Genomic DNA, 16,414 nt, shown 5'->3' with positions numbered 1-16,414 from the left:
ATGGTGATTATAGTTTGAGCAATCAAAGCGTTCTGTCCCCTTTTCATTTGCTTAAGCAAAGAATAATGAATGATTCGTATCTGCCTGATCATCCAAATCTGTACTATGTATGTAACTGATCATCCAAATCTGTACTATGTATGTAACGTAACCTACTGATAGAATTCAAGACTTAGAGTCAGGCCCTTCTGTTTGTTTCAAGACATCTTTGAACTCTGATCTGTGAATTTTTAGTCCAGTCTGATGTTGTAATGTGAAGACATCTGACTGCTGAATATGCAGTACGCAGTCGGAACATTGCGCCTCCGAGTCTCTTTTCGTACTATGAAGAACGTGCATTATGCAATCAAAACAAACATTGTGTCTCTCCGTCACTGCACCGAAGGAGTTTTACTAGTCGGTATTTCAGCGCATTTCGAATCAGCATTTGTTACTCTGTCGATTATCTTGTGGCAAGGAGTCTTCATATCTTGCTATTGCCAGTGAATGCCAAGCATTATTCTCGTTTTTGTTTTCAGAGTAAACCTCGAGTTCATCTTTTAAATGATGTGATATAGAATAGCAATATCTTGTAGCAAACAGATTAAAGTATGCTTATTTTTTCTTTTGCCCATCACTTGACTGAGAAGGTCTCACTTGCGAGTTTGGTGATGCTATGGGGGTGTTCCTTTTCAGGGACTTTTTGGTGTAGGGACTAAAAAAAGTCCCATGGGAAAGAAACAGGAGGGACTTTTAGGCACTAAAAATGGTCATTTGGGACTAATTGAAGAAGTCCCTCCGGGAGGGACTTTTAGGGACCTTTTCCCACCGTACCCCCGCACCGCATCTTATCCACGCGCTTCCTCCCATCCGCTCGCTCCTCCCCTTCCCTTCCCCGCCGCTTCTCCCCTTACCAGCCGCCAGTGCCCTGAGCAGCTGCCGCCGCCAGTGCCCTGAGTAGCCGCGCCCCCATGGCCACCGATGAAGACGACGAGGCGCAGTGGATCTCCCAGTTCCCGTCGCGTCAACCTGCATCTCAGGGTTCATCGGCCGGCGGGAATCTGGGAAGAGGAATTGGATTTTTGGATCTCAACAGCAACATCGAGGACTTCCCCGAGTTGGGCTCGTACCAGCAGCTTCTCCTTCACGAGACGGCTGTTCATGGTTCTTCTCCGACTGGGCGTGGTCGCGGGCGGTCTGTTTCCCAGGGAGGAGGAGGCCTGACCCGGTCTTTGAGCCTCGGTGGCGCTCACAGGCGCCCGTTCGTCGCCCCAAGCGCAGCTCCCGTTGACGGAGCCGTCAGAGGGCGTGGGAAGGCCGTGTCCCATGGCACTGGGCGCGGTGTAGGCCGAGCCCGGTCTGTTTCCCAGGGAGGAGGAGGCCTTCGAGGCGTTACAGGACGTGGCTTTTCCACCTCTCAAGTTGCAAGCCGGCAACGTGCATCGTCATCTGCTGTGCCTATAGAAGATGCGGACGACAGCGAAGGCTTTGAAGATGGAGACAACGACGGCGTTGTGGGAGAGGTATAAATTTCTCGTATATGCATATTTAGTTTTCTGTCTACAAGGAAAAGAATTGTGCAAATTCATCTTCTTTTTGTTTAGAAAACAATTGCGAAGGCTGATTGGACAGACGAGAATGTTATGGTTTTTTGTAACATTGCCTGTGAAGAAGCTAGGGATGGGCATTGTGTGAATGGTACTTGGACAACTAGAGCCTACAAGAATATGAAGACAAAATTTTATCATCGGACTGGACTCCTCCATAGTACCAAGCAATTCAAAAATTGTTTAAATAAACTGAAAAACTATTATAGTGCTTGGGTGTGGTTGGGGCAACAAACAGGTTGTGGCCGAACTGGAGACGGAGCTATAACAGGATCAACTGATTGGTGGAACAAAAAAATTAAGGTATATTATTTTGCAAATTACACTTGCATTGCTCACACTGGTATATTTAGTCTTGTCCTAATTACACTTGCATTGCTCACACAGGAGAGACCAGATGTCAGAAAATTCAAGGAGGGCAATCCTGATTATTTGGATATGCTTATAGAGCTATTCCAAGGTATGGCAGTTGATGGATCATCAGCTTATGTTCCCATATATGAAGAGGAAGAAGAAGATGTTGGTGCCGATGATGCACATGAGCAGAGTCCAATGGGCACCACCAGCAGGAAGAGGGGAAGCATCGGTGCTGAACAGTCAGCATCAAGCCCAGGCAAGAAATACAAGAGCCCAATGGTGAAACTAATGACAGGGCTGATCAATACTATGAAGAGTGAGAACACTTCTGACATGATCGCTGAATATGCAAACAAAAGGCAGGAAGCAAAGGACAAGGCAAAAGAGAAAAAATCAAACAACACTAAAGAATCCATTACTCATTGTCAATTGTTGGCAGTTGAATGTGGTGCAGATGAAACAAGTGTTGAGTACTTCATGGCAACTCAACTTTTTGCAAATGAGGCAAGCAGAGTCATATTTCAGAACATTTCAAGTACTGAGGCTAGATTGACTTGGTTGAAGAGGTGGTGCATGATGAAGAAGTTGTACTAGTGTACTAGTGTTCTTTTTCGAATATGCCTATGTAATGGACCTGTAGTGTGTGACCTTGTTAAATGATCATTGCATTTTGTGTGTTTCATAATGTTTGTTGGGTGAAAAGGTGGTGCATGGTAAATAAAGTTGTACTAATGTTTGCATGTTTCAGGATGATGGTAGCAGTACCGATGATGGCAGCAGTGCTGATGAGAGCAGCAGTGATGATGAGGCACTGATGTTGTTGATGCATCAAAAGAAGAGAAGAATGCTGCAGATGGCCTGTATGGTTGGTATGTATTACTTGGACTCTTACTGTAACAGAGGACCTAGAAGAGTAGCAATACAGTCTGGGCATGATTGGGTTATGATAACACTAGCCAACAAAACTTCCTGTTACAACATGTTTAGAATGCACAGACTAGTGTTTGTTCAGAAATGGATGTATCAGACCTGGTTTTGTGTATGAGGCCATCTGCTGTCCGATCTTTTTTTGTGCTGTGCGATCTTTTTTTAATAGTCTTTGCTGTGCGATCTTTTTTTGTGTATGAGGCCATCTGCAGTCAATAGTACGAGTTCATGCAGTGAATAGTAAATACCTGTAATGTATATGGTCAGGGGTAATATGTTCTTTTTGCAAGACATTTAATGACCCCTAGTCCCTGTTTAGTCCCTGGAAAAAAACGGATACGGACTAGATACTTTTTAGTTGAGACTAAAAAAAGTCCTAGGACTTTTTAAAGAAACAGGCCTATAGCTTTCTAGTACCTGTACTCAGGATCAGTTGGACCAAAATAATGGACTTCTTGTCATTCTTGGATGGTGATCGTCTTGTTCTCAACCAGTCTGGCTGACATGAAACCTTGTTGTTTGGTTTCTACTCACATGATTAAATATGGTTTAAGATGGAGACATAATGTCTTCTTCCATGATTGGGTGGTGATTCCGCACACCACGGCATGCTCCATATCGCCAGAGGTCGCCCTGTGAAACAAGGTGCAACCTCTCTTGAAATTGTCGGTGCTTATATTCTTTGACACTTAACCTGCATGAACAGATAACAAGTCAGCGACAATTAATATGGATCGGATGGTGTGCAATTTTATCTTCTGTCTTTGGATAGTTGACGAGGGAATGATCTTTCATTAGGTGAACTGTGCAGTCTCTTGACCAATCCAGTTCAATAAACGTTTTGCAGGAACTGGTGCTTGCTGGTAAGCTGGTTGCTTGGTGTTTGATCATTCACAGAAGTGGTGTTTGTTGTACCATACCAAAGCTTTCTTGTCGACATAGCTTTGCAGTTTGCTTGCGGCACCTTCTCAACCAAAATGCAGCGCTGGTAGACTACTAGTAGTAGTGCGCTCCATCGCCCTACGCTGTTGTGTTATCCACCTCCCGAACTTGATAGGTACTCCCTTCGTAAACTAATATAAAAGCATTTAAAACATTATTTTAGTAATCTAAATATTTTTATATTAGTTTACAGAAAGAGTACTGATCAAGCTTGGCTGAATCCATGTCATCGCTTGCTTCCAGTTCCAGACAAAAAACATGGCTGGCTTCGGCATGCTTCCGGGACCTTCTCGGGTCCCGTCGCGTCGTTGTTTCTAACATTGTCTTTAAGCCACTGTATGATGCTGACGGGCCGCGCTGATGTGATAATGCGATGACGAGCCTTTTAGTCAACTGCCTAGTTTCGTCTAAGAAAAATTCAGACCTGGTAAGCTGAGTAGGATTGTGCAAAGCAGACACAGCTCATCAAGCGTATGTCGTTCAGCTTCGTACCACTTGGGCTTTGCTTCTGAATCCCTTTTCACGAATAAGAGCATCTCTTGCAGATCCCGCAAACATGTTCGCCCACTATAATAACCGTTGGTTTATGGAATAAATTCAGCAAACGCGGCCCGAATAGATGCCTTATATCCGGTCGTTCCGTAATTTTTTATGGGATTCCGAATCTGCGAGCCCAATTCTTTCATATGTGCGGCATTTCGTATGATTTTGCTGGATCCCCTTTCCCTTGGCACGAAACCACTTTCGTCGGCTTTAGTTCCCGCCTCCCGCCTTGTCCTCGCCGCTAACCCTTTCCCCGACCTCACTGTTCGGCCTAGCGACGCCCGAATTCAGTCGGATGGAGTACTCGCCGCCTTGGGTGCGCCATACCATGTGTCGATGCCTCCTTCATCACCGTCACACTGTCCGCCCGGTCCTCCGATGACCACAACTCCTTCTGCCGCTGACGCCATCAAGAGAAAACGATAAGGGAGCCATCTCGTTCAAGGCGACGTAGGTTGCGCGGCACCGCCGAATGTCGGCCCCCCTCGAGTTCGATGTGTGAAGGGTGCGAGGAAGAAGACCTCCTCCACTAGCCTCGTCGATGCACGGGCGAAGGCCCCGAGGAAGAAGGCGATTATGTCAAGGGGTCAGGCTCCTCCTCCGCCTACGGCCAGCCCTGACATCCACATTAACGTCGAAGCCTCCGGTCTCGTCTATAACGTGTTCGATGAAACGGCCGAGACATAATGGATTTCTTCTTTTGCTTGGTTTGCTCTAGTCAACTATGTTTTGGCATTGCAGAACACTTGCTTGAGCTTTGGTCGTTGTTTTTGTAGACAAAATGTGCTCTACACATATATGGAGATGTTGGCGGAGAGCTCGATGAATTTGAGTGTCCCCTTGCTGATTTTGATGCGTCATACATTGAGGTCGACATGGAGGTGAATGAAGATGAAGATGCTAGTGACGTGCATTGATTATGTGAGCATTTCTGCATCTTCATGTCCCTAGCCGTGTTCATATGAAAATAATGAGCTCATAGTTGTCTCAATGTTTGTGTGTAGGATCGCATCGCCAATGAGTACTACAAGCAAACCTCGAAAGTTTGGTCATTGAATCTTCATCATTGTTGGAAATGACTCTGCGATAGTGAGAAGTGGAGGGTGTGGGACAAGGAATACCCTCCAAAGTGAGGCATCGAAGTGGAGGATGAGTATGATGATGATGATAGTTATGATGCACCAAGAGGAGGAAGAAACAAGGGAAAACTGGATGTAAACAAGAAGGAGAAAGCATGAGTCAAGAGGACGTCCAAGGCAATCACTTTGAGGGATCAAATAGGTGAGATGGCGAAGATGAAGGAATTTATGCTAGCCAAGCATTGGGATGCAAAAGTGGCCATGGCCGAGAATAAATAGAAGCACAAAGAGGAGAAGTGAGAAAAGAGTGTGTCTTTGAGGAGCACAAGCTCATCCTAGAAGAGCAAAAGATGAAGGATGAGAGGACCGCTGAGGAGGACTGGTTCATGATGATGAATCCGGAGGGCATGGATGCACTGGCATCATCTACCGAAGGAAAATGGAGCTTCAAAATCTTATGGCCGATGGTGGAGGGTTCGGCATGGGTGGTGGTGTTGGGTGCGACATTGATGCCATGGGTGGTGGAGGGTTACGCATGGGTGCCATGGGTGGTGGTGTTAGGTTTGAAGGTGGTGAAGGAGGTGGGTTCGGCAACGGTGGTGGAGGAGGAGCGTTTGGGGTGGTGTTGGTTTTGGCTAGACCTGGACATGGGCAGCCCGAACCCGACCCAAAATCTCGGGTCGGGATTTGTGTTTGGGCCGGGCTCGGTGTTAGAACATAATCGTACCTATGTGGTTTTGGTGATTGATGACAATGCCCTTTGCGGACTAACTGCGTGCATTTAGATTTCAGTGATTATTAGGTAGCACAAGACTGTTTATTCCCTCCTCGGTGTTTAAAGAGAGAACACGGGTATTTTCTATCAATTAGTGTTGGTGGACTTGAGTCATAGGAAATCCGTACTATCAAGAGGGGGCCGCTTCAGAAAGGTTTGGGTAGAATCGTCATATACACGGTTACTTTGCACCCCGCCTTTTTTCCAGCACCTGGAGCTTCTATCCTTCCTCGCTTGAGCATTTTAGAGTGCGCTAAGCGGTAATACCGCGACATACAGCGGTAGTACCGCTCCAGCGGTACTGCCGCAATTCTGTGCTCACCCACTTTTGCTCATAATTTTCTCCTTGGGTAATCCAATGGAAGTAGGGCGGTAGTTGGGCACGGTAGTACCGCTCCGGTGGCTCTACGACCCTACCTGCTTCCTGTACTCATAGACAAAGCGGAAGTACTGCTCCAACAGAGCAGTAGTACCGCTCTGGCGGTACTACCATGGTAAAATACCGCTGGACTACTGCTTATATTTTGCTCTTGGATAGCTGGTTGTTCTGGGCAGAAGTGGAGCGGATGTAGAGGGCGGTAGTACCGTGCCAGGCAGTACTATCATGCTACCCCACTTCACTATCGCCATTTTTCCCGCTGTTGGAGCACTAAGCGGAAGTACCACTCGTGCGAGCGGTAGTACTGCTTCGGCGACATTAGTGCCTCCCTGACCTCGTCAGTTGCACTGTGTGGGAAGAACGTCCATGCTAGCGGAAGTACCGCTCACACCCAGCGGTAGTACTGCTTATGCACACGAAGAATGACTTAACGGTTGGATTCTTCTTCTCACTATATAAGTGAGTCTTCTTCCCCAAGTTGACTCACCTCTTTCCCCCCAAAGCTCCATTGTTACTCCTAAGCTCATTTTCGCCAATCTCCCACCTAGCCATCAAATCTTGTTCATGCTCTAGGGTTTGGAGGAGAAGGCCTCGATCTACACTTCCACCAAGAGAAATTTGATTTCCCCCACTAATCCCTTGTGGATCTTGTTGCTCTTGGGTGTTTGAGCACCCTAGACGGAAGAGGTTACCTCGGAGCCACAATCCATTATGGTGAAGCTTCATGGTGTCGTTGGGAGCCTGCAGTCACTATGGAAGGATGGTTGAACTGCTACACTACAATTAGAGACCCTTCGACGAAATTGTATGTGATGCATTAATCGCAAACGGTGCTGTAAGAAAACCATCAAAAATGATATGATTTTTTTGCGATGACGCAGACATGAAACACGATTCAGATCAGGGCTGCGTGTGCGATGCGTGGCAAACATTTAATCGATATGAACTATTTGCGATTGTACAGAACAATAGAAACGGCCAGCCAGATGAGGGTGTGTGCGATATATGGCATACAGTTCACTGAGATGAATTGTCTATGATTAGGCATTGTGCCTCCACACCACTCCAACAAAGACATACTTCCCCTCAAAGATAAGGAGCTTCGATAACACATCCTCGTCTCAAGCGGTTCCTCTTGTGGTTATCTCTTACCTTTACTTTATGCAAGCCTTACTTGTGTTCCATCCTTTTTTTTCTTGTATCTTTGGTGTTGTTAGCATCATATAGGTTGTACTCCTAGTTGCATATCTAGACAACCTATTTGTTGCTAAACTTAATTTGTTAAGAAAAAGCTAAATATTGGTCGTTGCCTATTCAACCCCCCTTCTAGTCAGCCATATCGATCCTTTCACTCGGGCTTGAAAAGGCTCGGTGTGTATTTTGGGCCAGGCTTGGGCTTGGAAAAAATGTCATTTTACACGGAAGCTCGACCTGGGCCGGCCCGAAATTGACTTTTTAGTCCATTCGGGGCGACCTCAGGATTGAATATTCATTTTTTGGCCGGGTCGGGCCGGGCTCGGGCTTAGAATTTTTAGTTCAGGCTTTCTCAAGCCCGGCCCGGCCAGCGGTATGCCCAAGTTTAGTTTCAACCATGGTGGTGCAAGTGAGGTTGATGCTTCTACAAACCATGGTGGTGAAATTGTGTATGGTGATGGTGGTGGTGGTACTCGTCCCTCGATCCAAGTTGAAGATGATGGTGGTGCTCGTTTTTCGGTCCAACTTGAAGATCCTCCGGTCCAAGTTCGTGAAGATGGTGGTGGTGGTGATGGTGCTTACTCTTTGGTCCAAGTTGAAGGTGGTTGTCATGTTGGAAACATGCACTAGAGGCAATAATAAATTGGTTATTATTATATTTCCTTGTTCATGATAATCGTTTATTATCCATGCTAGAATTGTATTGATTGGAAACTCAAATACATGTGTGGATACATAGACAACACACTGTCCCTAGTGAACCTCTAGTTTACTAGCTCGTTGATCAAAGATGGTTAAGGTTTCCTGGACATAGACAAGTGTTGTCACTTGATAACGGGATCACATCATTAGGAGAATGATGTGATGGACAAGACCCAAACTAATGTAGCATCTAATCGTGTCAGTTTATTGCTACTGTTTTCTGCATGTCAATGTATCTGTTCCTATGACCATGAGATCATGCAACTCCCGGAAACCAGAGGAATACCTTGTGTGTATCAAACATCCCAACGTAACTGGGTGACTATAAAGGTGCTCTACAGGTAACTCCGAGGTGTCTGTTGGATTGACGTGGATCAATACTGGGATTTGTCACTCCGTTTGACGGAGAGGTATTTCGGGGCCCACTCGGTAATGCAACATCACAACAAGCCTTGCAAGCAATGTGACTAAAGAGTTAGTCATGGGATCTTGTATTACGGAACGAGTAAAGAGACTTGCCAGTAACGAGATTGAACTAAGTATAGAGATACGGACGACCGAATCTCGGGCAAGTATCATACCGAAGGACAAATGGAACAACATACGAGATTAACTGAATCCTTGACATAGAGGTTCAATTGATAAAGATCTTCGTAGAATATGTAGGATCCAATATGGGCATCCAGGTCCCACTATCGGTTTTTGACCGGAGAGTGTCTCGGGTCATGTCTGCATAGTTCTCGAACCCGTAGGGTCTACACACTTAAGGTTCAATGACGTTTCAGTATTATTGAGTTATGTATGTTGGTGACCGAAAGTTGTTCTGAGTCTCGGATGAGATCCCGGGTGTCACGAGGAGCTCCGGAATGGTCCGAAGGTAACGATTGATATATAGTTAAGTTGCATTTGGCTTCCGGAAAGTTTTTGGGCATTACTGGTAAAGTACCGGGAGTGACGAATGGGTTCCGGGGTTTTACCGGAGGGGCCACCCACCCGGGAGAGAACCTAATAGTCCTAAAGGTGGTGCACCAACCCTTAGTGGGCTGGTGCGGACAACCCAATAAGGCTATTTCGGCCAATGGTGCAAAAGGGAAAGAAAAGGAAAAGTGGAGGGAGGAAACCAAGTAGGAAGGGAGTCCTCCACCAAACCGTATTGGAGGAGGACTCTCCTCCCTTGGCTCGGCCGAACCTATCCTCTTGGAGGAGGAGGCAAGGAAGCCCTCCCTCCTATTTCTCCTATATATAGTGGAGGGTTGAGGGCAGACTTCACCCGAAAAAGCCACATGTTGCCCTCTCCTCCATAGATCGTCTCCTTCGTCTAGAATAGTTCGACATAGCTTGGCGAAGCCCTGGTGGATTAGTTCACCACCACCACCACCACGCCGTCGTGCTTGAGAACTCATCTACCTCTCCGCCCCTCTTGCTGGATCAAGAGGGCGGTGATCGTCATCGAGCCGTACGTGTGCTGAACGCGGGGTGTCGTCCGTTCGGCACTAGATAGGGATGGATTGTGATGAGATCGCGGGACAGGCTGTGATTTGGATCGTGAAGATATTCCACTACATTAACCGCGTTATATATGCTTCTCTTAGCGATCTACAAGGGTATGTAGATACACTCTCCCCTCTCGTAGATGTTCATCACCATGGATAGGTCTTGCGTGTGCGTTGATTTTTGTGTGTTTCCCATGCGACGTTCCCCAACAGTGGCATCATGATCTAGGTCTATGCAAAGATGACATCTCGAATAGAACACAAAGGAGTTTGTGGGTGTTGATGTTCAATTTGTTGCCCTCCTTAGTCTTTTCTTGATTCGGCAGTATTGTTGGATTGAAGCGGCCCATACCAACATTACTCGTACGCTTACGAGAGACTGGTTTCATCGACTAACATGAAACTTGTTGCATAAAGATGACTCGCGGATATATGTTTCTTCAACTATAGATGAATCAGATTTGACCGAGGCGGTCCTTGGAGAAGGTTAAATAGCAACTTGCATATCACCATTGTGTCTTTGCGGAAGTAAGATGCAATCATACTAGATACCCATAGTAGCCACGTAAAATTTGCAACAACAAATTAGAGGACGTCTAACTTGTTTTTGCACGGTATGCATGTGATATGGTATGGCCAAAGACATGATATATGATATATTGGATGTATGAGATGATCATGTTGTAATAGTTAAATATCGACTTGCACGACGATGCTATGGCAACCCGCATGAGCCATAGGGTTGTCTTTTTTTTGCGCTTGGTGATGCTTTGCTTATCGCTAGTAGTAGCTTTAGTAGTAACAACATAGTTAGCGCGACAACCTCGATGTCAGCACAATGATGGAGATCATGGTGTGGCCCCTGTGACGATGGAGATCAGGACAGTGCTTTGGTGACGGAGATCAATAAGCACAAAGTTCATGGCCATATCATGTCACTTATGATTTGCATGTGATGTTAATCCTTTTATGCACCTTGTTTTTCTTAGGACGACGGTAGCATTATAAGGCGATCCCTCACTAAAATTTCAAGATAAAATTGTGTTCTCCCCCACTGTGCACCGTTGCGGCAGTTCGTCGTTTCGAGACACCACATGATGATCGGGTGTGATAGTCTCTACGTTCACATACAACGGGTGCAAAACAGTTGCACACTCGAAACACTCGGGTTAAACTTGACGAGCCTAGCATGTACAAGCATGGCCTTGGAACACAAGAGACCGAAAGGTCGAGCATGAGTCATATAGTGGATATGATCAACATGGAGATGTTCACCATTGAAGCTAAACTCTACTCACGTGATGATCAGACTTGAGTTAGTGAATTTGGATCATGTACCACTCGAATGACTAGAGGAATGTCAATTTGAGTGGGAGTTCTTAAGTAATATGATTAATTGAACTTATTATCATGAACATAGTCAAAAATGTCTTTGCAAATTATCATGAACATACTGTTTTTGATATGTTCCTAGAGAAAACTTAGTTGAAATATGATAGTAGCAATTATGCGGTCTGGGTCCGTAAACTCAGGATTGTCCTCATTGTTGCGTAGAAGGCTTATGTCCTTAATGCACCGCTCGGTGTGCTGAATGCTATCTCTTGAGCTTGCGTTGGTTTTCCCTTGAAGAGGAAAGGGTGATGCAGCGAAGTAGATAAGTATTTCCCTCGGTTTGTTGAGAACCAAGGTATCAATCCAGTAGGAGGAACAAGCAAGGCCCCAATAGTAGTACCTACATAAAAAATCAAACTCTTGCACCCAACGCTATAAAGGGGTTGTCAATCCCTTCAGAGTTATTTGCAAGGATGAGATCTGATAGAGATAGATATGAAAGATTGTGGAAACAAAAGTAAATAAATTGTAGCAAAGTATTTTTGGTATTTTCGGTTTATAGATCTGAAAATGTAATATGGAAAATAGACCCTGGGGCCATAGGTTTCACTAGAGGCTTCTCTCATAAAGGAAAATAATACGGTGGATGAACAAATTACTGTCGAGCAATTGATAGAAAAGCAAATAATTATGAAGATATCTATGGCAATTATTATGCATATATGCATCACGTCCGTATCAAGTAGACCAAAATGATTCTGCATCTACTACTATTACTCCACACATCGACCGACTCCTGCCTACATCTAGAGTATTAAGTTCATGAAGAGCAGAGTAACACATTAAGTAAGATGACATGATGTAGAGGGATAAACTCAAGCAATATGATGAAAACCCCATCTTTTTACCCTTGATGGAAACAATATAGTACGTGCCTCGCTACCCCTACTGTCATCGGGTGAGGACACCGCAAGATTGAACCCAAAACTAAGCACTTCTCCCATTGCAAGATTTACCAATCTAGTTGGCCAAACCAAACCAATAATCCGAGGAGACTTGCAAAGATATGAAATCATGCATATAAGAATTTATAAGAGACTCAAATAATATTCATAGATAATCTGAACATAAACTCACAATTCATCGGATCTTGACAATCACACCGCAAAAGAGTATTACATCAGATAGATCTCCATGAAGATAATGAAGAACATGGTATTGAAGATCAAAGAGAGAGAATAAGCCATCTAGCTACTAGCTATGGACCCGTAGGTGTGTGGTGAACTAATCACACATCATCGGAGGGGCAATGGAGTTAATGTAGATGCCCTCCGTGATCAATTCCCTCTCTGGCAGATTACGGAAAAGGCTCCCAGATTGGATCTCTCCGGAACAGAGGCTCCCGGCGGCGTAAAAGTATTTTCATGGCTCTTTCTCGCGATACGGGAATATTTGGAAATTTATAGGCCAAGAAATAGGGTTAGGAGACTTTCAGGGGGACCACAAGCCAGGGCGCGCGCCCTGCAGGCTTGTGGCCTCTCGGCAAGTGCCTTGCCCCCTACTCCAAGTCTCCTCGGTGTCTTTTGGTCCAAGAAAATTCTTTCCCGATATTTTGTTCCGTTTGGACTCCGTTTAATATTCCTTATTTGCCATATTCAAAAACGTGGAAAAAACATAAACTGACACTAGTCTCTAGATTAATAGGTTAGTCCCAAAAATAATATAAAACAATATATTAATGCATATAAAACATCCAAAATAGATAATATAATAGCATGGAACAATCAAACATTATAAATATGTTGGAGACGTATCACTCAACCCCGAGCGTCGTTTGTGGATGTTGCAAACATCTGACATACACGTTTTGATGACTACATGATAGTTCAGTGTGTAATGCTTAACGGCTTAGAATTGAGGCGCCGAAGACGTTTTGAACGTCATGGAACATATGAGATGTTCCAAGAGCAGAAATTGGGATTTCATGCTCGTGCCCGTGTTAAGAGGTGTGAGACCTCCGACAAGATTCTTGGCCTGCGAAGTAAGGGAGAAAAGCTCAATCATTGAGCATGTGCTCAGATTATCTGAGTACTACAATCGCTTGAATCAAGTGGGAGTTGATCTTCTAGATAATATAGTGATCGACATAGTTCTCCAAAGTCACCGCCACCAAGCTACTGAGCTTCGTGATGAACTATAACATGTCATGGATATAGATGATGATCCCCGAGTTATTCACGTTGTTTGACACCGCAAAAGTAGAAATCAAGTAGGAGAATCCATTATTGATGGTTAGTGAAACCACTAGTTTCAAGAAGGGCAAGGGAAAGAAGGGATACTTCATGAATGGCAAACGAGTTGCCGCTCTAGTAAAGAAACCCAAGGTTTAACCCAAACCCGAGACTAAGTGCTTCTGTTATGAGGGGAACGGTCACTAAAGCGGAACTACCCTAGATACTTGGTAGATGAGAAGGCTGGCAAAGTTGACAAAAGTATATTGGACATACATCATATTAATGTGTACCTTACTAGTACTCCTAGTAGCACCGGGGTATTAGATACCGGTTCAGTTGCAAAGTGTTAGTGACTTGAAATTATAGCTACGAATTAAACGGATACTAGCAAGGGCTAGGCGACGATGTGTGTTGGAAGTGTTTCCAAGGTTGATGTGATCACCATCGCACGCTCCCTCTACTTTCGAGATTAGTGCTGAACCCTAAATGTTGTTTGGTGTTTGCATTGAGCATGAACATGATTGGATTTTGTTTATTGCAATAAGGTTATTAATTTAAAGAGAATAGTTGTTATTCTGTTTACTTGAATAATACCTTCAATTGGCATGCACCTAATATTAATGGTTTATTGAATCTTGATCGTAGTATTACACATGTTCATAATATTTGATGCCAAAAGATACAAAGTAGTAATGATAGTACCACTTACTTTTGGCACTGCCGCTTGAGTCATATTGGTGTAAAACGCATGAAGAAGCTCCATACTGATGGATCTTTGGACTCACTCGTTTTTGAATCGTTTGAGACATGCAAACCATGCCTATTGGTGTAAACGCATGAAGAAACTCCATGCGGATGGATCATTTGGACTCACTTGATTTTGAATCACTTTAGACATGGAAATCATGCCACGTGGCAAGATGACTGAAGGCCTCGTTTTCAATGAGATGGAATGAGTAACTGACTTGTTGGAAATATACATTTTGATGCGTGCAGTCCAATGAGTGTTGAGGCACGAAGTGGATACCGTTATGTTCTTACTTCACTGATGATTTGAGTATATACAGGTATATTTGCTTGATGAATCACAAGTCTGAAATATTGAAAAGTTCAAGTAATTTTAGAGTGAAGTTGAAGATCGTTGTGACAAGAGGATAATATGTCTACGATGTTATCGTGGAGGTAAATATATATCTGAGTTGAAAGTTTGGTAAACATTTAAGACACTGTGAAAGTAGTTTCACAACTCATGCCAACTGGAACACCATAGTGTGATGGTGTGTCCGAACGTCATACCCACGCCCTATTGGATATGGTGCATACTATGATGTCTCTTATCGAACTACCACTATCGTTTTTAGTTTAGGCATTAGAGACAACCGCATTCACTTTAAATAGGGCACCACATAATTCCGTTGAGATGACACCATATGAACTATGGTTTGGAGAAACCTAAGCCGTCGTTTCTTAAAGTTTGGGGCTGCGACGCTTATGTGAAAAAAAATTCAGCCTGATAAGCTCGAACCCAAAGCGGATAAATGCATCTTGATAGGATACCCAAAACAGTTAGGTATACCTTCTATCTCAGATCCGGAAGCAAAGTGTTTGTTTCTAGAAATGGGTCCTTTCTCGAGAAAAGGTTTCTCTCGAAAGAATTGAGTGGGAGGATGGTGGAAACTTGATGAGGTTATTGAACCGTGGCTTCAACCAACAACTAGCACGACACAGGAAATTGTTCCTATGGCTCCTACACCAGTTGAAGTGGAAGCCAATGATGTTGATCATAAAGCTTGATCAAGTTACTACCAAACCTCGTAGGTCGACAAGGACGCGTACTGCTCCAGAGTGGTACAGTAATCTTGTCTTGGAGGTCATGTTGCTGGACAACAATGAACCTATGAACTATGGAGAAGCGATGGTTGGCCTGGATTCCGACGAATGGCCGAAGGCCATGAAATCCGAGATAGGATCCATGTATATAAACAAAGTGTAGACTTTGGAAGAACTACTTGATGGTCGTAAGACTATTAAGTAGAAGTGGATCTTTAAAAGGAAGACGAACGATGATGGCAAATTTCACCATTAAGAAAGCTCGACCTGTGGCAAAGTTGTTTCCGACAAGTTCAAAGAGTTGACTATGATGAGACTTTCTCACTCGTAGCGATGCTAAAAGTCTGTTGGAATTATGTTAGCAATTGCTGCAATATTTATGAAATCTTGCAGATAGGATGCCAAAACATTGTTTCCTCCACGGTTTCCTTGAGGAAAGGTTGTATGTGATACAACCAGAAGGTTTTGTCGATCCTAAGGATGTTGACAAGTATGCACATGATGACGAGTTGATGAATATACTTCTCGCCCCTTGTTGGTTACCCCAAGTGGAAGGTGGCGATGTAGTCAGCAGCAGATTTCCCTTACATGGGGATTGTAAGGTTTATCGAACCAGGAGGACTCCGAGGATCAACAAGTAGGTGTGCACTGCTCTGGCGCTAGCAGAAGACGTGGACCTGCACACAGAACAAATAACTTTGCTCCCAACGAGTACAGAGAGGTTGTCAATCTCTCCGGCCTTGTAGTTTGCAAAGGATCATAACACAAGTGGGAATAGTGATAGTGATTGCAACAGAAAAGTAAATAAAAGTAGTAAATGGTGGAGGTGTAGGCAATGGTGATAATATGGACCTGAGTCACATGATGTTCACTAGTGATGTCTCTCTCCCAGAAGACGATAAACAACTATGCCAGGGTAAACAAATTACAGTTGGGCAATTGACAGAATTATGAACGCACCGCAATGCTAATTATGCTACTTGAAAGTTAGAGGCTCAATAGTAATGGGCAGTATGCCAAGACAAGTAGACCGTTTATTCA

General features: G+C 44.3%; 1 protein-coding gene across 1 annotated transcript; it reads left to right on the top strand.

Annotated features, from left to right (window-relative positions):
• The first annotated feature begins 71 nt into the window (after positions 1–71).
• LOC123449363 lies at positions 72–3,062 on the top strand. Its single transcript, XM_045126566.1, has 2 exons — positions 72–1,889; positions 1,974–3,062. Exons 1-2 carry the CDS (start codon positions 1,623–1,625, stop codon positions 2,535–2,537), a joined length of 831 nt encoding a protein of 276 aa, XP_044982501.1. The 5' UTR covers positions 72–1,622; the 3' UTR covers positions 2,538–3,062.
• Positions 3,063–16,414: the final 13,352 nt, after the last annotated feature.

The sequence above is a fragment of the Hordeum vulgare genome, chromosome 4H, assembly GCF_904849725.1.
Source record: "Hordeum vulgare subsp. vulgare chromosome 4H, MorexV3_pseudomolecules_assembly, whole genome shotgun sequence".
In the NCBI taxonomy this organism is placed as follows: Eukaryota; Viridiplantae; Streptophyta; class Magnoliopsida; order Poales; family Poaceae; genus Hordeum; species Hordeum vulgare.
The sequence above is the reverse complement of the archived record's forward strand: the minus strand, read 5'-3'. Positions and strand labels throughout refer to the sequence as shown.